The 27614-nt window shown below is 42.4% G+C and overlaps 1 protein-coding gene across 1 annotated transcript in view; it reads left to right on the top strand.

Annotated features, from left to right (window-relative positions):
- The window catches only part of LOC136622610 (serotransferrin-like), a 31684-nt gene extending 5214 nt beyond the window's left edge, over nt 1-26470 (top strand). Inside the window, exons 3-17 of the mRNA XM_066598109.1 lie at nt 989-1097; nt 2992-3183; nt 5337-5478; nt 5913-5965; nt 6469-6632; nt 8005-8158; nt 8499-8647; nt 10109-10202; nt 10414-10449; nt 15968-16126; nt 18530-18680; nt 20527-20591; nt 22118-22296; nt 25454-25634; nt 26281-26470. Coding sequence (XP_066454206.1) covers nt 989-1097; nt 2992-3183; nt 5337-5478; nt 5913-5965; nt 6469-6632; nt 8005-8158; nt 8499-8647; nt 10109-10202; nt 10414-10449; nt 15968-16126; nt 18530-18680; nt 20527-20591; nt 22118-22296; nt 25454-25634; nt 26281-26321 — 1869 coding nt within the window. The 3' untranslated portion in view covers nt 26322-26470. The remainder of the gene's footprint in view (nt 1-988; nt 1098-2991; nt 3184-5336; nt 5479-5912; nt 5966-6468; nt 6633-8004; nt 8159-8498; nt 8648-10108; nt 10203-10413; nt 10450-15967; nt 16127-18529; nt 18681-20526; nt 20592-22117; nt 22297-25453; nt 25635-26280) is intronic.
- Nucleotides 26471-27614: the final 1144 nt, after the last annotated feature.

Below are 27614 nucleotides of genomic sequence, written 5' to 3'. Positions count from 1 at the left end.
GATTTATAAATTCTCATCCATATGGATCGGAGAAATTACATGCAGAATCTGCAGCATATTTGAAGCACTCTGTGGATTCTAAATCTGCAGCATATTGATTTACAATGCGGATTTTGACAGTAGATTTTCAGGCTTTGAAATGCAAGGGATGAAACCCAAAATATTGGGCATGCAGCGATTTGTAACCTCGCAGCACCACTGTGCGGGGAGAAAAAAAATCACTCATGTAAATGAGTCTATTTAAAAGAATGGAGCTTATATTCGCAAGAATTTTGTGCATCTCGCAGAGCACAACTCACTCAACTCACTCGAGATTCTCACTTGTGTGCATGTAGGTTTACATGTAGTTAAGCAAGTGTCAATCTAGTGTCCCCTTAACAGTCATTGTGTGCCCACGTATCTCCTTAAGAGCAGAGATACACAAGCATGGCTATACACAAAGAATAGAACCCATTGATTTTGTGCTCGCGCAAAAAATAGCTGTATTTTCCTGTGTTTGTGTAGCAAATAGAAATCTATGGCAGATTCGAAGATACGTTAGGAGAAGGGTGTGACATTTTGCAAAATGCTGGAAAAAGAAGACAGCTGGACCTTATTAGGTTTAAATTGTCATTAAATTCAATGGAAAGGGTGTGAGATGGAACGGCACCATCGCACTGCGTGCGTCGGCACGCTGAAGGTCCAGGTCCTGTTCCTTATGCTGCGGTCATGCATGGCTGCCTGAGGTCCTGACTGTAGCTGCTTTTATCTGAGAGAGCAGCACAAGTCAGGATAGCAGGTGAGGAAGCGATCATAACAATATGTCCTGGACCGCCAGAAAGCCTTCATGGGGCTGCATGTGGCCCACGGGCCGTATGTTGTGCAGGCCTGCTCTACTGTATTTGGAGGAGAATACCATAATAAAACAGTATAGCGCACGAGAGATAGGACATGCTGCTGTTAGTTTTATTATATATGTAATATAAGATGAGCTTTGTTTCTCTTTCAGGATGGAGCAGCAGATGCAATCACTTTGGATAGTGGAGATATTTACAAGGCTAGCCTACATCCATATAACCTGAAGCCAATCTTGTCTGAAAACTATGGCATCGGCGACGGTAATTTAATTTGTCAAGTGTTCAGTGATAAAGCAGCACAATGCTTTAATGTAAATTGTTTAACACAAATTTTTAATGCTAAGGAAACATGTTACATGGCCAAACCCCACCCTCCCAAAGTGGCCGATGGCCAAATGATTTTGCTGTTTAATTGTACGACCATCAGTGGGTGGATTGGCTTATGTTTGTATACTGTGTGGACTGTATGTCCCTAGCCTAACTGTGGTATTACAATTGAGACATACACAGAAGAGCAAGGGCTATAAAAAAATGGGTTTTGTACTAATCCGCTTCTAAATAACTCTTCCATGGCTACATCTCCTAGATAAATCAGGCTGTCATCATTGTTAGACTTGTTCGATATAAAATCCTCTAGGAGGGGACCAAAGCACTTACAAAATAATGGGCCAAGAAGAAGGCAATCCCATTTGAAACTGACAATAGATCAAATCACTTGCCAATGGGATCAGTAAATTATTGAATGATTCACAAATAAACTACTAGACCTTATTGATGATGCATCTTGTGTGTGCAATAATAATACACACATGTTCTGTATAGATGGAGGGTGGGCCCTAGAAATATTTTTCTCTTGTAGGTTCAAGGAATCCTAGTCCAACATAGACTGTAGAGGGTGTGCATAATAGTGAAAGGGAGGGGCTACCACTAAAGTTGCTCCTTCCCCTCTCCCTTAATGCACCTAGACCACTTATCTGTATGTGGGGTAGTTGCTGTTTGTTGCCCTGCCTCCCAGACTTGCTCTATAAATGGTCCAAAGGAATATATTGACTAAAACAGAAAAGGAAATTCCAGCACTCAGGGGGTGTGCTATCACCACTTGAGTATGTATGGAACTTAGATGCTGACTCAGTCTGTTTAGGGGATAGCAGAGCTTGCCACTTACTGCCTTTGATTATATTTACAGGTGCTGTGCCAGGTTCAGAGAGTTTGGTGGAGACCAACTAAAATTCCAGTGAATAGATTTAATGAAGAGATAAAGGTTCCATACCTCGATGCTTTTTGTAGCCTAAACAATGCCACCTTTATCAAGCAGAATAGAAGACATACAAAACCAGTAGAAGTTTGTATATTTTGGGTTATTATTCCTATATGTATAAAACCTGTGTATGTTCTCTACTCTTCTTGATAAAGGGGACATTGTTTAGCTTCCAAAAAGCATCAGAGCACGGGACCATTATCTTTTCCATAAATTGATACACTGGAATACGATTTGGTCTCCAGAAAACTCTGAACCTGGCACATTCCAGGAAGGGGATAAGTTGCAAGCTCCACTAAACAGTGAAAGTCTGTGTCTACATTCTATACGAACCACATACCCAAGTAGTGACAGCACACCCCTGAATGCGGGTATTTCTGTTTTTGTCCATATTTCATGACCGTCTTAAGATCTCTTGGGTAGTTGAGCAACCCAAGTTGGATGTTTCAAGGAATGGGGGATTTTATTAACTCTAACTAATTGAAGGCTGCCTTGGCTTCTTGGTGTGAAGGATGAGCCCTTAGGGAGTATTACCGAAATACCAGGTGAGTCAGACTTGTTCTCCACATTCAAACCTCTATAGTTTTGATGTAAAGCGCTGTTCATTTTTTAAATTGTGTTTTGTTCTACAAATGGTCAAAGCTTTCTTGCAGAATGACTGTATGACCTTACTAGATGTCAATCATATAAATATAAAGAAATTTCATAACGACTGGAACCTGACACATATTTGCTGGCTTATTTGATGGAGGCAACAGTCATTATTTGCCCAAATATAAAATATGTGAGCAAATACAAAAAGCACAAAGCCTTTATAATGTAAGAAATACATATACATGCAGTGTTATTAGCTTTAATTCTGATATATGACAGTCCTGTACTCTTTTACTTTTATAGATGTGGATACATGCTATTATGCAGTGGCTCTTGTGAAAAAATCAAGTTCCTTTATGTTTAAGGATCTTAAGGGCAAAAGATCTTGCCACACGGCTGTTGGAAGGACCGCAGGCTGGAATGTTCCAATTGGGACTTTACTTCGAGAAGGTCAAATAAAATGGGAGGGACCGGAGGAAACAAGTATTGAGAAACGTAAGAAATCCTACTGATGTAAAAAACTACCACAACACAACATACTAAATAGAATTTAAATCTACCCCGTGATCATGTATCTTTAGAATACATATAAAAGTAACGATCCGCGCCACCATATAACAGATAATGGAAATAACTCACCTGGTGCATAGCGGGGTTCCCGTGAAGCGTTAGGGACACCCCGCCTGCACCTGTGGTCCAAGTATGCTTGTAGTATGTATATGAAGAAACTCCAGATATCCTTCAATGGAGAAGGAGAGCCGCCGGAATGAAAAATCCCAGAGAGAGAAACTTCCTTCAATGGGTTAAATGAACAAATTTTCAAAAAGAAAAAGGTTTCTTTCCGCGCTCCTGTTTATTTTGTTCCGAACAAGAAGATCCACAGCAGGAGCATGGAAAGAAACCTTTTTCTTTTTGAAAATTTGTAGAATACATATAATATATATCGATATGTGAAGACCAAAGTAGTCCCACTTGGGGCTGTAACTCCCAAGCTGGGGGAATGGCTCCAACAAATCTCAGGAGAGTGTAATACTAGGAACAGCCAGGATGCTGCGCAGAACCCTCAAACTGCTAGGCCTATGGTAGAGGACTCAAGGTTGTGGAAGACAGATACCAACCATAGGCGTGGGAGAAGTAAAATTTTACACACACACACACACATACACATATATATATATATATATATATATATATATATATATATATATATATATATATATATATATATATATATATATATATATATATATATATATATATATATATATATATATATATATATATATATATATATATATATATATATATATATATATATATATATATATATATATATATATATATATATATTCATATATACACACACAATTTCATATATATACATATTTAATGTATTTATTTATTACAGTATGAATCCAGTCTTTACTTTTATTCTTACTGCATCTAATAAAGATATTTCTTGGTTTGTTGTACAGGATAGGCAGCATACCTCCGCAGTATAAGAAGTGAAAGCAGCACTGTCCTTGGTTGCTATTAGCAACAAAGACAGATTTTTAAATTAACTTTCATAAGAGTATTGCACCAGCCTACTTTTCTGTTGTCCATCCTGTAGATGCTATGGTGATGATGAGTGAGTGTGAGGCATAGCGTGTAGTTACATAATGCATACATATGCTGTCCTACTTTATTCAACAGTCCACTCCTAACTGTCCTACCCCTGTGCATAATAAGGTGTTATGAAGGAGAAGTCCCACAAAACACATTACTTAGAGAAAATGTTTAATTAAAATTGTAATAATTAGCCTCATTCATCGAACCAAGTGCCCGAATATATTCATCCTTACCAAAGAGCCGAGTGACAGTGATAATGTTCTTTCCCAGGTGTAAACTGCCACCGATGTAGCTACCACAAAAGCTTCCTACATGCAGAAACCACATGCAAATTACTAGGAGCCACTAGTTGAGAAACACTGCCATGAAACCAGGCCCCATCATATGTAATACAGCATATAGGGGCTGGCTGGAGAAAAAAAAAAACATCACTGCATTTCCATGTCTTTGCATGTTGTTTTTTGTGTGTTGTGCATGTGGAAAGGGGAGGGGGACTAGAAAATGTTCCTTATTTTAGGACTTAACTAACAAAGTCCTACATTTAGCTGGGAAGAATCTGCTTTCCTACATAATGAGCAATTGGTGAAAATCGGTTAAAAGATATGTGCTATTAGATGGGGTTTACATAGATATGTGCTATTACATTTGGAGAGCAGCTGTCCAACTGGGATAACTCTATGAAGTAAGCTAATTTGGTTAAAATAAAGTTTAAAGATGCTTTCACGTACAGGTTGTTTGAAAAAAAACAACAACTCTGTTTCGGATGCAGTTTTCGGAACCAAAACCAGAAGGGAATCCAGCAGGAAGGAGAAGTAGACGTCCTTCCTTTATATTTCCCATTCCTTTTGAATCTACTTCTGGCTTTAGATTAAAAAAAAATGAAAAACTGCCAAAAGCATATGTGAAACCATCCTTATTCAAAACCTTAGATAATCCTATAGATCATGATATAACCATGAGTGGAAACCGTCAGCTTTGCTTCATCTGTACAGTTCAGCCATACAATTGTATTTCCTTTTTTCTCATTTTCTATACAGCTGTTGCACAGTTTTTCTCAGGCAGTTGTGCCCCAGGGGCTAAAGAAGAAAAGCTTTGCAAACAGTGTGCAGGACAAGGAAAGGACAAGAGGTGTAAGCTTTCTGAAAGTGAGCCCTACTATGGATATGATGGTGCCCGCCTGTGAGTAGCAAGACCTTTCTTTTACTAATCATTGTGCACTGAGATGCTTTGCAACAGTTATTTCTTTCCCCCTCCATAGTGCCATAAGCAGAAATAACAATACTTTCCTGAACCTATATCATAAAATATGTTTTTAGCACCTTAAGGTTACGCCTATTTAAATATAAAATGAAAATGATATCCTGATATGGGTCACCTGATTAACATCTATAAGGTTAAAGGGGTATTCTGGTTATTGGTCATTTAATGGAGTCGCAGCACTCCGTTCATTTCTATGAGGCAGATAGAAATAGAAAAAGATGGCTTCTGGCAGCTTTCCCTGACTACTGAATTTATGTCTTATATATATATATATATATATATATATATATATATATATATATATATATATATATTAATATGTGCTATTTATATATGTATTATTGCTAAAACAGATGTCTGAAAGAGGACAAGGGAGATGTGGCTTTCGTGAAGCACATTATACCAGGTACCTTTTCATTATTTTTTTCGTAATTTCTTATCATGATGGCTGCAGTTTTAATATTCAAAAAAAGCAAAAATGAGTCTCGGGAGAAGGAAAGACGAGTGAGTGTGTGTGTGTGTGTGTGGGGGGGGGGTGATGGGGGCTACTGTATTTGGTGTAGTAATTCAACAGTATAGAGAGTAGATAGACACTGCAGACAAGAAAGTGACACGTATAATGCCAATCTAACTTCACAGTTTTCAATAAGGACAACGTTTTTTTTAACCCCAAAGTGGGGTCTTCTCCGGGTTGAAACATGTTGCCCTTATTGAAACATAAAAATTGTTGAGTAAAAGCACAATTAGATGCCATGACAAAGCAAGGCATCTAATCGGCATAGTAGAGTCGGAGGGTAAAACTGTTCTGTTTTGTGTGGATGTACCCTATATAGGTTCATCTTAAAGGAGAAAAAAATGATTAAGAATTTTATTTAGAAAATCTAATAAATACTCATCATTGTTCCTCAGAGGAATATCATAAGGATTATGAGCTGCTCTGTACAGACAATACAAGGAAACCAATCAGCGACTATAAAGACTGTTTTTGGGGAAGAGTACCGGCTCATGCTGTTGTGTCTGTGGATGATAAAGACAAGATTAAAACTATTGTTGAATTTCTCACGCAGGCTCAGGTAACCAAACGTACATCATGTATATTTTGTGTTGCATGCCTCTTTCTTGCAGCTATCTCATTGAAGGAACAGTGGTGCAAGCAGATTGTAAACTGAATCTATACTCTAAGGATAACCCCATACATACTTATTGTGGACACAGTATAGGCCAAACATTTCAACAAGTATTGCCATAAGTCTGATTCGCAGGAGCCTTTATGTAATGTGCCTTGCTTATTTATTTTAATTAAGTAGCACAATGTATATACTGCTCTCCGAGAGTCTCAAAATTAGTGGTCAAAGGATGGTGCGGTATTAGTGTATCTTGACGCCACCAGGGAGTCCTGGTGGAGTCAAGATTGACAGTGGGGTGACGCCCCCTGTCACTGATTGGTTGCTTGGCTGTAGGGTCTCTAACGCTGCAGCCTGGATAACAGGCAAGACGTCGGAGACTGGAGTCAGCGGCCGGTCGGTGGAGCAGCACATGTGAGTGGGAGCGGCCGGCAGGGAAAGCAGATGATGCGCCGGCTGGCGGAACGTTATAGTCAGGAGCCGGCTGGCTGAACAGAAGATGCGTGGGCAGCGGAAACATTTGCAGCAGTGTGCGGGTGGATCACCCGTCACGAAGCACACTGCCAGCGGCAGCTGCCGGCACGCAGCACTCAGCCGCCGGCCATTGCGCTGGCGGAAGTTATGCGCGGCCAACGGCAGCATGAAGGTGAACAGGTCAGTAGCTGTCTTGGAGCAGAGGGCCTGCGTCGGCTGCCGCAACTCAGTCGTCAGGCGGCGGCCGGCTGGAATCTGGGGACGGGCGGTGCGCTCAAAGTCATCGCTGCAGTGTATGCATTGATGATTGGCTGCCCTGCTGCCTTCGCCAGATGGTTACTTCTCACCGTCAGCCTAAGGCAGCAGGGCAGCCAATCATCAATGCAAACTGCGCTGCTAGCACCTTCGTGTTTTAACCCTATCTGGAGCTAGGGGTGTGACAGGGGCGTTCACCCTGTCAAACCCCTAGCGTCCGGTGGCGTCCAGATACACTAATACCGGATGGTGCAACCATCTAGATATCACAGCAAAGACAACTCAAAAAATGAGTTGGACCTGCCTACACTTGACTATTAGTTGTTAATTTAAGGGTATGGTCACATCATCTATACCAGCTCATGAGCAGTGTAGATTTCACTACTGGTGCACAGACTACCATCAGATGTTCTGAATTTGTTTAAAAGTTATGCACCTCTTAAAAAATTGCTGCATCTTACTCCAGCATAGTTTATATCAAGGTAAGCCTAAAAAAGGCCTGTCGTCTTAAATTCCCCTCAATGCATTTTATAGATAATACTTCACTACTGTATTTTAGTGTATCACACACTTGGTTTTCTCTTATATTTAGAACAAGCCAGACTGCAAACTGTTTAGTAACACTCATGGGAAAGACTTAATGTTCAAGGACTCTTCAAGGAACCTCCTAGTCCTTCCACCTAAAATGGATGCTGCCATGTACTTGGGAAAAGAGCTCACCGGTTCTATTAAAGCAATGCAAAAAGGTATGAGTTAAAGTTATTAGGTAAAAGCAATCACAGCTCATCCTGAGACCTGGTTATACAAATGCAGATATGTAATCAAACACAGTTGCCCACTCAACAGTGGTCTCTATGATCTCCTCTCTTAGGATATGTGTCATAGTAACATTATATCATTAAGCTGTTCAGACCTCCTTAACTTGCTCTTTAAATAAGTTCGAAATCCATAGAGGTTTTTCATGTTTAACTTTGCTTTTCGACTACCTCAAATACTTCCGCTCTGAACTTGTATATTCTAGTTGTCTGTTGATTTTCAGAACCAAGTTGATATTGAGGTATAAGTGTCTCTTGCTATGTATTGCAGAGTTACCACAACCAGGCCAAGACACAATCCGTTGGTGCACACAAAGCAAAGAGGAGAAGTCAAAATGTGACACATGGACAATTGCAAGTGAAGGAGCCGTTGAATGTGTGGAGGGTTCTAATGCTGAAGAATGCACTGCAAAGATTTTGGTAAGTAAGCCATTGTGTTTTTTTGCCTATTTAAATAATGGCCACAATAAACAAGGACTTTGACTTTGTCCAGACAGTAACTTTTTTTATCAAGAACTTTGAAGATAATTTTCCCCAAAACTATTAGCACCAGTACTTTATGAGGCTTGCAGTTGAATTCCTACCTTCTAACACTGTATTGTTTTAGGTCTGTCATTCTTGGTGCTTTTCTATCCAGCTAAAAAGACTTACATGGATGAAAACCATGTGAAACAGAGACTAAAGTGGTCTCTGTCTCACATATTGAACGTTATGGTTCTAGCCTGATTTCTGTCCCTATGCAGTTTTGTGTATAGGAGACTTAAGCAAAGACACAACTAGCCCTGGAAAGAGAAACCTCACATGAAAACAGCTTAACCAGATATCTATGCAGTGAATTTGAAGCTGTACATCGCAAAAACAAAACTTTGACCTCTAAAAAGATATATAAAGAAACCAGCACAGAATATTCACAGTTTTGTAATAAAAAAACGTTTTGCGCTCGTAGAAAATGAAAGAAAAGTAGCTCAAATTGGTTGTCAAATCCGGTGAGAAGAAAAATCAAGACGACACTTACTCTGGAGGAGGGGGGTGTATGAAACAAGAAGCCCCCTCCTTGAAGTGTCGATTTCTCAAAGTACTCCTAGTCGCGGAAAATACTGCCCCAGGAGAGTAAAGTCTTTGTTTTTTATTATAAGACAATGCTGGCAACGCGTTTCGGTGCCAAAAGACACCTTTCTCAAGCCAATGTATTCTTCTCACCGGATTTGACAACCAATTTGAGCTACTTTTCTTTCATTTTCTACGAGCGCAAAATGTTTTTTATTACAAAACTGTGTGTTTTCTTTCCCTTGGGGTTTGTTCTCCCTGTGAGAACTCCCCAAAATTGTTTTTGCAGCTCTCCTTTTCTACAAAGGATTTGAAAATGTTAAGATGGGTAGCCTGCCTCTAATCCCTTGGTGCTATCTGAGCAGCAGTGTTTTCTAGCACAGAATATTATATCTGAAAACAACATTGATTTAAGAGAATAAACTTTTATGTTTTTGGCAATTTCTGATATGTTGTAAGGATTAGACGTAAATAGCACTACAATATGCATGCTGCAATCTCATTGGCAGCTAACTTCTGCCAATGAAAAATACATTTATGGGGTGAATGCATTATTTATGAAGCCTCTGCAACACTTTTTCAACTCGTGCAACTGGGATCGAAAAAAAGTGGGAGAGGCTTTAAAGTTACACATAGTGCAACCTATTTATTAGCATTATTTACAAATCCGCTGCTAAGGAGCATCAAGCATAATTTTAATTCAAGGCTGAATCTATCATTTAGATGCCTGCAAGTAATTGACTTTTCTAAATGCTTTTCTTTTCTTCAGGATCGCTTTAAATTTGTGTTTTGAAAAACTTTGACACATAATATAGTTTAATCTATTCTTTTCAGAAAGGTGATGCAGATGCAGTCACGCTTGATGGAGGATACTTGTATACAGCGGGGGCATGCGGACTGGTTCCAGCGATGGGAGAGATTTATGATGGTAAAATTCTAATTGTCAATCTGGTTTGCAAATGTCAATTTACAGCATAAATCTATTACTTACAAGGTCAAAAAGTGTTTTTTTGCTGTGATTTTGTGCAAAAGCGTTAACTGACCGCAATGTGTAAAGTTACGTATAAAGAATAGGCCAAACATCTATTCTGCATATTATCATTAAGTGATATCTTGTTTTCTTTTGTAATTCCTTACAGCTGAAGAATGCAAACAATCAGGATCAACAACACCAGGTACAGATCTATCTATCCATCTATTTAATGAGTAAACATCACTTTCATAATATAATTAGTCAAGCTCTAACTAAGGGCCCATTTACACAGAGCAATGATTGCTCCCCCCCAAAAAAAAATCAAAAATCCCTAAAAGGTGATCGTTTTAGCGATAATCGTTGCATCTAAATGTGCGCCCATCATGCACTTTTCGGGCACTGCTAACTGATCATTAAATTCAGGTCAACCTAAAAATTGTCCATCAGCCTCATCAGCAGTTCTCCAAGGGGAGTGCTGATAGCATGGTTTCCCTGTGGAGAACAAAGGATCTGAGCGCAGATAATACCCCTGGGGCTATTAACTGCATTCAGCTAAGGCTTCATTTGCACACTTAATTGGTACTTAGGTAGCTGTGTTGCTACTTAATACTTTAGGCAAAATGATCGCTCAAAGCTGTCACTTAAATTGTCGTTTGAGTGATCATCGGGCCGTGTAAATGGGTGTTTAAGGGCCTTATAGGGTTCTATTTTCAATTCTTCACATAATCGCTATCTCTAAACCCATTCACATGGTCTTGGATGCTGGGTATTTTCTTCCTACTTGTTGATGTGCCGACATAGTCACGCAAGGGTGACGTCTGCCTGCTGTTTCTGTTGGCATGATATTAAGCAGTTGACCTCAAGGGGCTGACACTGTGTTCAATATCTAAAGGCCCTAATACACATTATGCTACTTTTTTTTTGAGTCCACCAATTTTGGCAGGGCCAGAGGATTCTTGAATATGTATCGGGGCCTCACAATCTCCCAAATGATGATGTCAGGGAAAAGTAGATTAGTCGCCTTCAATTTCAGAGTTTGTATCCCCTGGAGATAAGCCACCACCAGAGTTGTTTGGCTGCAGCCTTATCTCCTGTGTATGGGGAAAATGGGAGAAATAACTGTTGGTGTATGGGAATGTGCAAAAGACAGGGTGCCACTAGCCTTTCTGCTGCCTGAGGCGAATAGTGTCTATGGAGAAAAATTGAAGCTCTAAATATAATGTTAGCCATGACTAAGATATTAAATAATTAGAAATGAATTTAGAGTTTATTTTAACCCCTTAACGACCTCCCCATCGGGAAACTACGTCCTGCTGTTGCAGGACGTGTATGGAGGGAGGTAGCGGTGCTATCTCCCTCCATACAGCGCGGGCATCAGCTGTTTATTACAGCTGACACCCGCAGGCAATAGCTGCGCTCGGCATTTAAATCCCCCGAACGCTGTTCGGGGGTCCCGCACGGCCCCCCCCGCGGTGAGCTCGGGGGATCCGTGCAGGTGTCATGGCAGCCGGGGGCTTAATGAATGGCCCTAGGGCTGCCTTAGCAGACTGCCTATTAAGCCATCCACACAAGGTGGCTTAAAAGACTGCCTGTAAAAAAGCAGTATGATGTAATGCTATAGCATTATGTCATACTGCAGGAGTGATCAAAGCATCGCATGTTAAAGTCCCCCAGGGGGACTTCAAAGTAAAGTAAAAAAAATAATCAATAAAGTTTTTTTAATTGTTAAAAAAAAAGTTATAAAAGTTTAAATCACCCCCCTTTTGCCATATCTATTATTAAAAAATCAAAATCAGAAAATAAAAATATGTATTTGATATCGCCGCATTCGTAAAAGTCCGAACTATCAAAGTAGTGCATTATTTTTCCCGCACGTTGAACGTCGTCTGCAAAAAAAAATAAAGAACGCCAGAAATACACTTTTTTAGTTACCCTGTCTCCCAGAAAAAACGCAATAAAAAGTGATGAAAAAGTTGTATGTATTCCAAATTGATACTATCGGAAACTTCAGGACATCCCGCAAAAAATGAGCCCTCGCTCAACTACATCGACGAAAAAATTAAAAAGTTATCGCGCGCACAAAATGACCGCAGAAAATAATTGAAAAAAATTAAATATCTTAAAAAAATAAAAGTACTACAGCAAAAACAATACTATATAAGTTTGGTATCGTAGCAATCGTACTGACCCATAGAATAAAAATATCAGGTCGTTTTTGTTGCAATTTGTGTGCTGTAGAAACAGGACGCACCGAAAGATGGTGGAATGTCGTTTTTTTTCCATTTCTCTCCGCTAAGAATTTTTTCAAAGTTTTTCAGTAAATTATATGGTACAATAAATAGTGCCATTGAAAAATACAACTCATCCCGCAAAAAACAAGCCCTCATACAGCGACGTTGATGGATAAATTAAGGAGCTACGATTTTTTAAAAGGGAGTAGGAAAAAACAAAAATGGAAAAAAGCAAAAAAGCTCCGTCACTAAGGGGTTAAAGGTGTTGTCCAGCTTTAAACTATTCATGGCCTCTCCCCGGAATAGGTCATCAGTAGTAGATTGATTGAGTCCAACACACAAGACTGTCACTATAACTTGCTTGCTGGTCCTGTGTGATTATGCACTGAACTGATTTCTGCAGGAATCAGACAGCTCCTTTCACAATGCAGTGGCCAGGCTTAGTATTACAGGCAAAGTTCCCATCACTTCAAGGCTCAGTCACACGGGCGTTTGTAACGGGCATTTTTCCGCACATCAAAAAATTTGCAATAGATAGAACCAATGCTTTTCTATAGCAGAGGTCACATGTGTGAATTTTACATGTGGAAAAACGCCTGCGGCGAAAATTATAGACCGCTGGTTCGCAGAACGCATGTAACTGCATTCTGCGGCAAACCGGTGTTCTGTATAAGTGAAACAGCGCCGACCCCATTGAGAACATACAGTGGTCGCAATCCACTGTCACAGCTGTGGCAGAGAAGAGGGATGTTCTCCCATTAAATTCAATGAAGCCAGCAATACAGCCGGCTTCTTTGAAAGCAATGGGCTGCCGGCAAGCGCTGCAGTGATTTTCAGGAAAGGGCTTCAAATATAAGCCCTTCCCTGAAAATCAATCCAAAAATGTGTAAAAAAAAAAAAAATCTGATTGGTCGCTGGCTGAGCGGAGGGACCAATCAGAGGCAGCTCTCATTCAATAGCTCTCATTCAATTTTAAATCCCCGCCTGCTGAATACTACTCAGAGCAGTGCAGGAGAAGCCCCGGCAGTTGCAGAGAGATGAGTATACATTTTTTTTATTTTTTACACATTTTTGGATTGATTTTCAGGGAAGGGCTTGTATTTGATGCCCTTCCCCAAAAATCACTTCAGGACTTGCTAGCAGCCCCTTGCTTTCAATGGAGCCGGCTGTATTGCCGCCTCCATTGAATTCAATGGGAGAACATTGCTCTCCTAAGCCACAGCTGTGACAGCTGGGGCAGAGGATTTCCTCATCTCCGCGGGGAGTCCCATTTTGCACTAGACACTGTGACAATGCTGTCACAATGTCCATTGACAATCAGGAATAAGAAAATAGTGACTGGCAGCATTCAGCAATGTAGAAAAATACAAGATTTATTTCCCCATTACAAAAATTACGGCAACGTTTCGGTCGTAATAGACCTTCCTCAAGCCAATACATATCATACAAAGTGCACCATATATATAGGAAATGTGAACACCATTAACCAATGACATACAAACATGCACAGGAGTGTCTCATCACTGATTACCTCTCTCCACACGTCTCAGCTGTTATCCGGCGCATCGTTGATGATGTCATATGAGCCTTGTGTGGTGCAGAGTGTAAGCTCTCACCTACGACCTGGAGGTTGCAAGTTCGATTCCCACATGAATCAGGTAGCCGGCTCAAGGCCGACTCAGCCCTCCATCCCTCCGAGGCAGGCAAAAATGAGAACCCAGCCTGGTGGGGGGCAATAAGCACTAACTACCCGAAAGCGCTGCGGAACAAGTTGGCGCTATACAAAAACCATGATTTGATTTTTTTGATGTCATCTTTAGTTGACCTCCTCACACATTGGTGCGTCCATCTAAGTTGAACCGCACCCTCTGCACATGTGCCGAGCTACAACTATCGCGAGAACACGCTCTAAGCCACAGTAGGGCAAAGCGGCCATATCAGACATGGGCAAACCGCACTAAAGGTGCGTCTGCGCATGTGCCGGTCGTCGGGCCCAGCGACCACGTCAAAAATGGGCAAACCGCACTGATAGTGCGTCTGCGCATGCGCCGGTCATCTGTCATCACCTGTCATCACCTCCTAAGTTGAACTGCACCCTTGGAGCCTCTCTGGTTTAGGCTTCCTGACTGGCTTTTGCACACTGTTTTGCCTGGCTCTATGTGAGGATATATGCTGTGCTGCTGGGAACCTCTTTTTTCTACTCAATGTCCATTGACAATGGGACTCCCCGCGGAGATGAAGAAATCCTCTGCCAAAGCTGTAGCAGAGGATCGTGATGTTCTCTGTATGTCAATGGGGCCGCTGCAGCTGCCGCTGGCCCCATTGACCGAAGGTGAGACCCCTGGATGTGACAGCATCCAGGGGTTTCACATCCAAGGAATCCCCTGCTGCAGCTGTCACAGCCGCAGCAGGGGATAGCGGTCAGCGCTCTTTTTGAGTGGATAAATGCTGCTAGCAGCGTTTTTTCTGCCCTGACGCCCACTTTGGTCACGTGAATTTTTGAACGTATAACTGATGTGTTCAAAAATTTGTGCGTCAAAAAGCCTGTGTGACTGAGACCTCAAAGGGTACTTAACCTGTAATACCCGTCTGAGTCACTGTAGTGGGAACGGAGCTGTCTGTTTCTTGCAAAAGTCAGATCAGTGCACAAGCACACAAACAGTTGATCAGCAGGAATCCCAGGCATGGGAACCCCATCAATCTACTCTGTTGGTGATCAAAGAAGTTGATCAAAAATGGTGATCAAAGAAGGACATGCATTCACTTTAGGCCTCATGTCCACGGGGAAAATCAGATCCGCTGCAGATTCTACATGTAGAATCTGCAGCGGGTCCCTCCTGCCCCGCGGACATGAGCGCTGAAAATAGCAATTTAAAAGCATTTACCTATCCGTAGCGGCCGGCGAAGCTCTGCTCTTCCTCGCGGCCGGATCTTCATTTTCGGCCGGCGGATGAATTCCTGACGCCGGCGGCACGTCGCCGGCACGTCGTCGACGTGCCGCGCGCATGCGCCGGGCACATCCGCCGAGCCGAAGCAAGGGAGATGCGGCCGTGAGGAAGAGCAGAGCTTCGCGGCCCGCTGCGGGTGAGTAAATGCTTTAAATTCCTATTTTAGGTCTCCCGCGGATCCGGACGGCTTCCATAGGCTTCAATAGAAGCCCGCGGGAGCCGTCCCCGCGGGAGACCCGCATGAAAATGGAGCATGGTCCAGATTTTTTCATGCTCCATTTTTTTTTAAAATCACTTATTGACGATCCGCGGGTATTTATCTACCCGCGGGTGGTCAATGCATCCCTATGGGATGCGGATCCGCGCGCGGGAGATCCGCTGCGGATTTTAAATCTCATTTTGCCCGTGGACATGAGCCCTAGGATCTGGATGGCTATTATGTTCTGCTTTAATGTTGCAAGAAGAAGAAATTCAGTCCATAGTATTGTTGTCCATGTCATTTTTAGTATATAAAAAAATCACCCTTGTTCTCTTTCCAAAGGCACATATTATGCTGTTGCCATCATCAAGGCAACCGACACAAGCACCAGATGGGATGATCTTAGCGGCAAGAAAACATGTCACACAGCCGTTGGACGCACCGCTGGATGGAATATACCTGTTGGTCTTCTTAGTAAAAAAATAGGCCATTGTGATATGTGTAAGTATCCTACCTAGGAAAACTTAACAGTGGGTGCTGATCTGAAATAATAGAGGAATGGGCAAATAGAAAAAAAGGAAGGGTATGTGTTATCCAATGTGTTATTGCACATAGTTTTCCTATTCTCAGAATGTTTTTAGGTTCGGCTTTCTATGACTACATCCAGAGATATGCATAGTATAGCATGGACTACTCTGATAAGCCAACCAAGATCAGTACTTCATATTGTGATATGTATTTCCTCTTCTTTGTTATGTCTCTTGTCTGCACAAGAATATGTTTAGTGAAGATCACAAATGTCATATAGTATACTTGGGCTGATTTCACATCAGCATTTGGGGGTTCCGTTTCCTGCTCCATTTGAGGAACAGGAAAGTGGAATTTCCATGCCGAATGGATTTGTCATATGATGGAACCAAAAAGCACCAAACAGACTCCATTGACATTAATGATGTCCATTTGGTCTCTATTCAGCTATCCAGCATTTTACTAGACTGCATGCTGGACTTTTTCTTCTAGCATTTTGTGCCGGATTTGCGAATATCTAGTATTGACTATTGTTTTATTCTATATCCATGTAAATTAAGAAGAGGAAAACAATACAATTATATGACGCAGTGACATCAATTAACGAGCATCCAGGGATTCATTGCAATATAAATCCTTTATTTTCCTGGACATAGCCATGACAAGTGGAAATAAAACACCAATTCTTTACATTGCTGTCCGAACTTCAGCTGAACGAAAAAAAAATGTGCAACAGAAAAACAAAAATTAGTAAAAAATAAATAAATTTAGGATGCCTGTGATATTAATAAGCGCATGAACAATTTACAGATGATCCTTATAAGACCTTATTCATATGGCTTACTATGGGTCAGATCCATGTCAGATTTTTCTGATCTCGATCTGCCATTTATAGGGGTTGTCCGGTTACCATTTGCAATTTTAATGTCAGGTGCAGATGTGTAAAAGTAATAATTGTAGCAGTACTTACCTGTCCTTAGCCCCAGCGATCCAGCATTACAGCCCTGTAGGTTTCCTGGTTTCTGTTGACAGCGGAAGTCAATTGACCGCTGTCTGCCAAGTAGAGGATGCAGCATCACTGCCCATCTTCCTGGCATCATCGCCCATCTTCTGGGCGTCAGGATGCCAGGAGTTTGGAACAATGATACTGCGGCCTCTGATTGGCAGCCAGTAGTCACCTGTCTTCTGTTTTAAACAGAGACCAAGAGAACTGCAGAGCTGCAATGCTGGAAGTGAGGATGGGTAAGTGCTGCTGTGTTGTTGTTTTTTTAACACATCTGTACCTGGTTATAAAATTTAAAATTGCACCTGGACAATCCATGGCAAATATCCAAAGATGAACCTTGGAGTTCTGCTGCTGATTTACAAGCAGATCCGCATACAGAAATAGCCCCTGTGAAGCAAATCCACGTGGGACCATCAAACAAAGTTTCAATATGGATGACCTATGGAAAATGCATCAAAAATTGACATGGATTGCAAAATACACACACGGAAAAATACACAATACTTTATGAACTATGGCATGAATGTCCATAACAGTCAGTTGCATGCTAAAATTGGTTGGTTTCTGAAGCAGATTTTGGCATGGAATCAGCACTGAATATACTTTATGTTAACGGGGTCTAACAGGACAAGCAGATTAATTCTATATGTATGCATGGAGTGACAAGGTCAGCTTGGCAACCATAGACTATGTTTAGCTAGATTGTCATTGGCTTTCCAAGGCTTATGGGGCCTGGCATCTTCTCAGATTTGCATGGTACCCATGAAAAGCGAGCACCAACTGATGTTTTTTTTTTTCCAAAGGTAGCAAATGTTCAAAAACTTAAAATAAATGTATGCTCCTTGGGTTTATCTCCCGCTTTCCACTACCACTACTCCATTCTCTCCCCACCGGGCTATGTGTACATGACTGCAGCGGTGAAGTGCTGATATACAGATATGTCCACTGCAGTCAATCACTGGCCTTAGCAGTCCCTGTGGTACGCAGATTTCCACAGAAGGGTTGGGAGGTCACTTTATAGTCTATTCTGCCAATAGAGCAAAAAATGTGACCTCCCCACCCTTCTGAGGAAATCTGGACTGATCTACAAAGCTGAATGTGACCTTGGCATGATCATACATGGCAAAATGCAATGTATGCAGTCAGTTAAAATTAACAGATTTACGGGATTAGGTACGGAGGTCACATTTTTTTGTGGACTTTTAGAGTTCTTTAGTTGATAGGATGAGTAGCTGAGATTAGTGCATGCATAGAACTGGCCTCATAGTAAATAAAGTTGCTGTGTGGACATTATCAGTAGAGATTACCTTATGTGTTGTGACCTGATAGAACATTTCTGCATCCAGTTCATGTTGCTCTACCTTTTACAGCAACTTACTTTAAAGAGAGCTGTGCCCCTGGTTCTGATGTTAACTCTAACCTCTGCAAACTGTGTGCTGGTGATCCAAGTAGAGCACTGGACAACACAAAGTGTTCTGATAATAACAGAGAATTGTACTATGGCTACACTGGAGCATTCAGGTAGGAGTAATAATACTCTTTCTTAAAGCGTACCTAACTTTTCAGGTGACCTCTAAGAATAAGTTGCAATATGTGTACATAAGGAATAACATTATTTCTGAACATTGTATGGCTTGTATCCTGTATTTCCCCATTTCTCCATCTGCAGGGTTCACATCTGATTTTCAGTTCTCTTAGAACTGGTGGGAGGAGTCTTAGCTTTTATATTGTCTTCTATACATTGTGCACAAAGAACTGCAGAATCTGCTCTCTAAGTCCGCCTGCAGACGGGCGGGTCAGATCCGGCGGTGAGAATTCTCGCTGCGGGACCCGACCCGAGCGCCTGCAGGGACCAGCGCATACTCACCCGTGCACGCCGGATCCGGCTGTTTGATGTGCCGGCTTGCCGGGCAGCTGGCGCATGCGCAGACCGGAGCCGGTGGCGGGTAAGTGACATTTCTGTGCGGGGCTCGCAGAAATAGAGCATTCCGCAATTTGTTTGCCGCGCAATATTTCGCGCGGCCAAATCGCGGCCGTCTGCATAGGATTGCGGTTGTTAACGCAATCCTATGCAGGCTTTCAGCAGCGGAATTTCCGCTCGTGTGCAGGGGGCCTAACTGTCTGCAATGCACACAGAGAGGCATAGTATCATCATATGTAGGGCAGTGTACAGCAGTATAGAGCCGTGGAGATGTGCATACACAACTATAAATAACACTGACAACCTCCAAGTATGAGACTGTGTGAGTCTTATCTTTTCTCCTCCCCTATACTCTCATATACGTCAACGAACAGGATGCCTCATCCACATCCTACACTTCCTGTTCTTTTGTCCTACCATGTTCAGTAACAGAGATAACATCCATTGACAGCAGGCAATGGACAGCAAGTAAGGATGAAGGAAGACCCCTGGTAGCAAGCACTTTAGAGGGATTTTTCAGCACAAAAGTGTCCTTTAAGGTCGAATGCCCACGGACAGATTATCACAGCGGAATTCACAGTCATACACCTGCCGTGAATTCCGCAGCAATGTCCGCCCATAGACATCATGTGTTAAACGATTCTCCCCTGCCCATGCAGGGGAAAAAAATCACAGCATGTTCAATTTTGTGCATGTATCGTCCCGCGATACTTCTGCTGTGAGCACTGCCCAGCCCAGTGCCAACGCGTCATGCCCCGCACTGTGCATGCATGCCGGCTGAGACACTGGCCACGGATCTGGACAGGTGAGTATAGGGTCTCTGGGGGGCACCAGGTCTGATTCTGCTGTGATATTTCACAGTCAGAATCTGACCCGGCCGTGGGCATGAGGCTTAGTAATTCAAATAAATTGCAGTTTTGCTAGTTATCACATTGGCTATCATGTAAGCACAAGTTGTTTGCAAAGTTAGTGACTTCACATCAAATAAGTGGCCATCCATGTAAAGTGTGGGAACCTCTCTTATGGAGTGACGCTCCATTCTTACTTATAGAGAAGAAGGTTCCTAAACCTGGATCTCCCGTATGAGAATCATGTGTTCTATTTTGGCACATGGACAAGGATTGTCATTGTGTGACATCCCCTTTAACAGCTGATGGAAAGATATCCATTGTGTTTGCCTACTTTTGTGGTCAAATCTTCTTTAAAATAGTCTTTTGATGTGCTACTTAAATTTGCCAGATCAAGTTGTATCTCAGACTTTACAGATTCTTTAACTGACTTAAAAAATGTTGCAAATTCCCATGCTACTTACATTGTGACATGTCAGAAGATGATTTGGTGGTGGATCTTTATAAATCTTTTGTCATTTTTTTATATTGTTAAAAAAAGTTAAAATCTCATTGTAAAAGATTTACAGTAATAAACATGTTTCTTACTTTTTGAAAGGTGCCTATGTGAGAAAGGAGAGGTTGCTTTTGTTAAGCACACAACTATCTCTGAGGTCATGAACGGTAAGTATTTCCTGCTATACTCCACATTTTGTACACAGATTGTCATCACCTTTAGCAGACCCTATTATCAGCGCAGCAGTGATTGGCTGCAGTGGTCACTAATTTGGTGAAAAATGTCACTGTTGCACTGGAGACATGCTCATATACACATGTGAATGCTGCAGCCAATCACTGGCTTCAGTAGACTTAAGCTGTGTACTGCTAAGGATAGTGATTGGCTGTAGCGGTCATGTGTGTGTACAAACAGCCAATCAATAAGTAAGATTAGCCTGGATGGCCTAAGTCATATGAGAAATATAATAGCACACCACATCCTGATATAAAGTGCATAAATATGGAAGGAATCAATATATTGCACACTACTAGAGATGAGCGAGTATACTCGCTAAGGGCAACTACTCGAGCGAGCATTGTCCTTAGCGAGTACCTGCCCGCTCGGAAGAAAAGATTCGGGTGCCGGCGGGGGGCAACGAAGGGGAGATCTCTCTCTCCCTCTCTCCCCCCTGCTCACTCCCACAACTCACCGCTCACCCGCGCCGCCACCCAAATCTTTTCTCCCGAGCAGGCAGGTACTCGCTAAGGACAATGCTCGCTCGAGTAATTGCCTTTAGCGAGTATACTCGCTCATCTCTACACACTGCCCAAGTGTAAAAAATCTTATTAAAAAATCTATGTACTGCTCATGAATTAGATAGTAGTCCTTCAGAAAAGATTCCAAACCACAAAGTTGCTAGTATTCATGTCAAAGTTCTTTTAGCAAGTTACCCATCCAAAATGTGCCAAAATGCAACCATCACACGGTAGCTGTTAGGAGGAAACCCCCATGCGTATTGCTGCTCTATGGCAGCTTCGTCAGGGAGACAGAATGTCACTGCTGCGGCCAAGTAAGTCAAGACCATCAGGGAGGACAGCAGCAGTGGCGATCAGAGCAGTGAGTATAGCTTAAATTATTTTTACCATTTCCTGCGCTCGGTCAAATTTTACTATAACTTGAGCAACCCCTTAATACCTGGATGAGGTCACTTTCTGTTTAGCAAAATGTGCAATAACACTCAGCTAATCAACACTAGAGATGAGCGAGTATACTCGCTAAAGGCAATTGCTCGAGCGACCATTGCCTTTAGCGAGTACCTGCCCGCTCGAGACGAAAGGTTCGGGTGCCGGCGCAGGGGAGCGGTGAGTAGCGGCAGTCAGCAGGAGGGGGGGGGGGGGGGAGGGAGATCTCCCCTCCGTTCCGCCCCGCTCTCCCCCGCAGCTCCCTGCCCACCGCCGGCACCCGAACCTTTTGTCTCGAGCGGTCAGGTACTCGCTAAAGGCAATGGTCACTCAAGCAATTGCCTTTAGCGAGTATACTCGCTCATCTTTAATCAGCACCCTTTTAATGTAAGTGGCTTTTACTGTTCTCTAAAGACTGGGGCCCGCTCTGATTCTGTCCACTAATTCTATATGCATTCATCCAATCAATGTGACTTTGTAAAAGAATATCCAACCAGCAAGTCTTTTTTAATGATTTCTCGTCTTTATAGATAATCCTGACTGGCTAAAGGGCAAGACAGAGCATGACTTCCGTCTATTGTGCAAAGATGGCACTGTCAAGCCCGTAAATGAATATGAAAATTGTCACCTTGCTCAGGTTCCCGCTCATGCGGTTGTTACTGTGCCAGGCAGAAAAGAAGTGGTTGTAAGAGTTGTTGAACAGCAGCAGGTAAGATAGAGGCTTGAAGAGGTTTCCCAGGTCTTAATCTTTCCTGCATAAATGACTATAAAATGAAAAAAAGTTACCTACATGTATGTCTTCTGTCCGGGTTGTGCCTCTGCTACCTCCCATGCAAACACCAAGTATAATGTGAACATCTTGTCTTTTCCATGCATACACCAAAGAAAACTTTGACATCTTCATGACATACACATTGCACATCTTTCATAAGAAGCCTGTTATAAAATGGTATAATGCAATACCATAGTATTACATTATACTGTATAAGTGATCAAATAATGGTTAACTCAGAAAAAAAAAAATACTCAGACACTGGCAGAAATGCAGTTTTTTGGTCACTACGTCTCATAGAAGAACTTGGAAAAAAAAGCAATCAAAAAGTCATACATAACCCAAAATTGAACCAATACAAACTACAGATACGCCCCGCAAGAAACAAACCCTCACACAGCTCCATTGATGAGAAAATAAAAAAGTTATGAGGTTCAAAAGATGGCAACAGAAAGCAATCACCGTATATTCCGGCGTATAAGGTGACTGGGCGTATAAGACGACCCCCCCCCCCCCCAACTGTCGCCTTATATGCCGGAAATACGGTGTGAAAAAAAAAAACAGTACCTCCCTTTGGCGTTCTACGATAATCTGCGGCGCTGCTGCAGGCTGTCGCTCCCTCCTCGTCTCCGACAGAGCATTGCTGTCTGGATGCGGCGCTTGAAATCTCCAGAAAGCTAATGCTGTGATTGGTTAATTTATTCAATGACATCATTGAATGGCTGTGATTGGCTGACGCTGCGTGCGTTAGCCGCAGAACGCCATGGGAGGGGAGTACTTTTTTTTTTTTTTTTTTGGCCACCCTTTTTTTGTATACCCTGGTGTATAAGACAACCCCTGACTGCAGAGAAGATTTTTGGGGGTTAAAAGGTCATCTTATACGCCAGCATATATGGTACTATTTTTTTTTTTTAAGAGTATTTTATTTTTTTAAGTATTGCTATATAAAAAAGGCTCTATAAATGTTGTATCGCTGTAATCATACTAACTCAGAATAAATATGTTATTTTCACTGCACTAAGAACACCGAAAAAATACACCTCGCAAATGCAGCAATAGCATTTTTTCCCCATTTTACTACACTTCAATTCATCCTTCCGCAAAAAACAAGGCCTCGTGTGTATGCGTCACCGGAAAAATAAGGCTTTTGTTTTTGGAGTGAGAATACGAGATCTGCAGAATGTAACCAGGACACAAGAGCATCAATGACCCTTAGTCATGAAAAGGGTTAATTATACTCACCTGAGCATTTCATCTCCTATGCATTGATACCAGCAGCGGTCTTCTACACCCTTTCCTTCAGGTTTCGTCTAGAATTCATCCCTAAGGCCGCCTGCAGACGGCCGGGTCGGATCCGGCAATGAGAATTCTCGCTGCGGGACCCGACCCGAGCGCCTGCAGAGAGCAGCGTGTACTCACCAGCGCCCCGCATCTCCGGATCTTTCATGTGCCGGCTGCCGGGCAGCCGGCGCATGCGTAGACCGGAGCGGGCGGCGGGTGAGTGACATTTCTGTGCGGGGCTCGAACATGCCGCAGTTTGTTTGCCACGCGAGATTTCACGCGGCCAAACTGCGGACGTCTGCATAGGATTGCGTTTGTTAACGCAATCCTATGCAGGCTTCCAGCGGCGGAATTTCCGCCCGTCTGCAGGTGGCCTAAGTGAGAGAACCATAATTGGCAGCAACTAGACATGCATACCAAATGTATCAAAAATTGTAAAACACACAACCTCAGTAATTGAGTACAATACATTGCTTCCGCTTTCCCAAAATTACTCCTGCACATGAAGCTCTTGTCCCATTTCTATCTTTACAATTCATGAGATAGACATACAAATGCTCGGTTCATTAGAAGAAAGAACAGGCCATGGCTAATTCACATTTGCTTCACATTGGTGTAACCAATTAAGGTTCATATTGAATCACAACAAGCAAGGATCTTGAAAACCATATAGGAATACAACATTTAACGTGACGAATAAGCAGTATTTCCTTAACTCCTTCAGGACGTGGCCCCTTTCTTCCCTTCTGTTTTTTCCTCCCCAGAGTTAAAAAATCATAACTCTTTTATCTATCCATCAATGTAGATGTCTGAAGGCTTGTCTTTTAGTGCAGGTGTCCCACGGGGACGGATCCCGCAGGCTTCTTTTGAAACCTATGGAAGCCGTCCGGATCCGCGGCACACCTGCAGCTGAATTCCTGTTCTCTGGCGTGGGAGAGCAGGAGTTAAAAAAAAAAAAAAGTGCACGGCGCGTGCGCGCGGCACGCTACAGGCATGCCGAGCACAACCGCCGGGCCAAAGAAAGAAGATCCGGCTGCGACGGAGGGAAGATCCACAGTGTCCAGACAGGTAAGTAAATCTTCTTTTTAGGCCTAATGTCCGCAGGAAAAGAGGGACCCGCTGCGGGATTCTGCATGAAGAATCCACAGCGGGCCTGATTTTCCCCGTGGACACGAGGCCTAAGTGGAGTGAAATGGAAAACAAAGCGCAATTCTGTCATTTTTAGGGAGGACTTGTTTCTACGGTGTACACGCTGCAATAATGACATGATTATTCTATGGGTCGGTACCATTACTACGAATTTTTAAAAATTTTGTCGACATGGTTGGGTGAAGGCTGTTTTTTGCAGGACGTCCTTTCTATTGGTAGCATTTTGTTTTATATATCACTTTTTGATCGCTTTAGATTATATTTTTTCTTGGGAGATGGGGTGATCAGAAAAGTGCAATTCTGAATGAAGTTATCTAATTTTTTTTTTCTGATGACGTTCACCGCTGACACATCTGACACTAGCAGTGTATAAAGAGGGTGTGACCCTGATGCCCATCCATACAAACCCCAAACCTCTATGATGTAACTATACATAATGAAGAGTTAAAAGGTTAAACAATAATACCCCATTAATCTTTACATGGAAGTTCCAAACTTTTATTTCCCATTTTATCATTCTTTTTACTATTCTATACAGTGTGTTCGCTACCTTACAGTATGTTGGGTTATTGGGCACTTGCGCGTTTGGTCCAAAAGCTACTCGATGAAGCCTCCTAGTAACATATATCAAACTTTTAACTTTTTTCTTATTTTTCCATTTCAGAATAAATTTGGAAAGGATACAGGAGAATTCTTCAACATGTTTAGTTCTGAAGGAGGTCGCAAAGACCAACTCTTCAAGGATTCTACACAATGCTTACGTGAAGTTATTGGGTCAATTAATGACTTCCTTGGAAAGGATTATAATGCCGCAGTGTCTGCCATTAGCAGTTGCACACAGTCAGGTACTTCACCATTTTTCATATCTTCGTGATTTCCTTTGTTTTTTAAAATTCTTAGTTTTCTTCATTTCTGTATTAACTAATGTCAACCAATGTATTTTTGGGCAATTCAATAACATTTAAGTCTTCAAGCACTAATGGCCACCCATTATATTGTGGGGACCTTAAATATAGCCAATAACTCCATCACATGACGAACTTCACATTCAGCCAAGGCATGGTGTAGGCACACATACACATGGAACATAATTACACAGCTATATTTGTGGGGTTTACTCCATATATTTTATATACAAAAAACAGGTTTGGACTCAAGGGAAAAAATGGCGGAAACCTACTGTAGACCAAATGCATGTAAAAAAAGTCAGTGCAGAGATACATCTATAGAAACATGACACAACTTTTGGGAATGATACCCCAGAGACCATATGACAAAGTAAAAAAGAAACTATGCTCATATTGGATGATTATCCTAGAGAAGGCAGCTATATGAATTTGCCCTTCTCCAGGGGAATAAAGCTTATGAGGGCTGCATGTGGACCTGGGCCAGTTGGGCATCACTGTTTATTGACATATTCTTAGGAGCAAAAGTTTTAAAAAGTTTTCAACAGCAGAAATCTCATTTTTTCTTTGTGTTTTGTATCCACAGAACTGCTGGCAGCCTGCACATTCCATACCTGCAAGTTCTAAAGATCAAGTGCTGGTCGAGGATTGTCATCTATATTCCTCAGCATTTATCTCCTTGTTCTTTTCCATAAAAATGGATTCTTCTACATTGAAGCTCTTGTCACAATCCTTTTCATCTTTCAATAAATAGATTGAGATTTTCTTTTACAAAATGTTGTTTGTTCATCTCTTACGTCGCCATCATTTTCATACACTGTAATCAGGAAAATAGAAATTAAAGGGAACCTGTCACCTCGGTACAGCACCATTAACTAAGTTATGGTGCTGTTCCTGGAGATGACGGAGAGGCTAGGGATGTATTTTTTATACTTGCCTGCTCCCTTGTTCCCGAGCTGTCACCTAGTGAAGTTTCTTCTTTTCGGACTACTGTGCGCCCACTTACGCATAGAGGTCTATGGGAGAATGCCCACAAAGCGCTCTAAAAAGATTAAAATTTTCAGACTGCACATGATCTCCAGCGGGGAACACTGGGGTAATAGGTGAGCGTGTGAGTATACAAAATACATTCCTTGGCTTCCTGTCACCACCTGGAACAGCACCTTGGTAACTTAGTTTATGGTGCTATACTAAGGTGATAGGTTCCCTTTTAGTGTTTCATATAAAATCTGTATTAGGCCTCCTTCCCACGAGCGTGACGGGGTCCGCCGCGTAATATTACGCAGTGAAGCCCGTCACGGCGCCCCCCAGAGCCCCTATACTTACCTGCGGGAGATAGCGTGAAATCGCTTCCCCGCCCACCACCGCCGCGTCACCGCCCGTCACCGCCCACCACCGCCGCGTCACCGAGCGTGTCACGTGACGCGGCCGGCCGTGTCACGTGACGCGGCCGGCCGCGTCATTTGGCGTCCGATGACGCGCGGCGGTGGGCGGGAAAGCGTTTTTTCACGCTATCTCCCGCTGGTTACAGCGGGAGATAGCGTGAACGGACGGCTTCCATTGACTGCAATGGAAGCCGTCAGTGCGTACAGCCCGTCCTCACCCGCAGAAAATAGAGCATGCTGCGGGTGAGGACGGGAGAAATCGCGGTGCGTAATTCCGCGCTGGAATTACGCATCGTGAGCATTGTGCTATTAGGTTCAATAGAACCTAATAGCTGCGGGCAACGCAGCGGATTTTCGCCGCGAATTACGCGGCGGAAATCCGTTCGTGGGAAGGAGGCCTTACTATTAGGGCTCCCACCCACTAGCGTTTTTTTACTGCGAAATTCGCAGCGTTTTTTTTTTTTCTGCAGGGGTCTTTGGGCTATGGGAGTTGTAAAGCTAAAATCGCGATTGCGCAAAATCGCGATTTCGCGGT

Source organism: Eleutherodactylus coqui, chromosome 1 (genome assembly GCF_035609145.1).
Source record: "Eleutherodactylus coqui strain aEleCoq1 chromosome 1, aEleCoq1.hap1, whole genome shotgun sequence".
In the NCBI taxonomy this organism is placed as follows: domain Eukaryota; kingdom Metazoa; phylum Chordata; class Amphibia; order Anura; family Eleutherodactylidae; genus Eleutherodactylus; species Eleutherodactylus coqui.
This window is presented reverse-complemented; position numbering and strand designations above follow the sequence as displayed.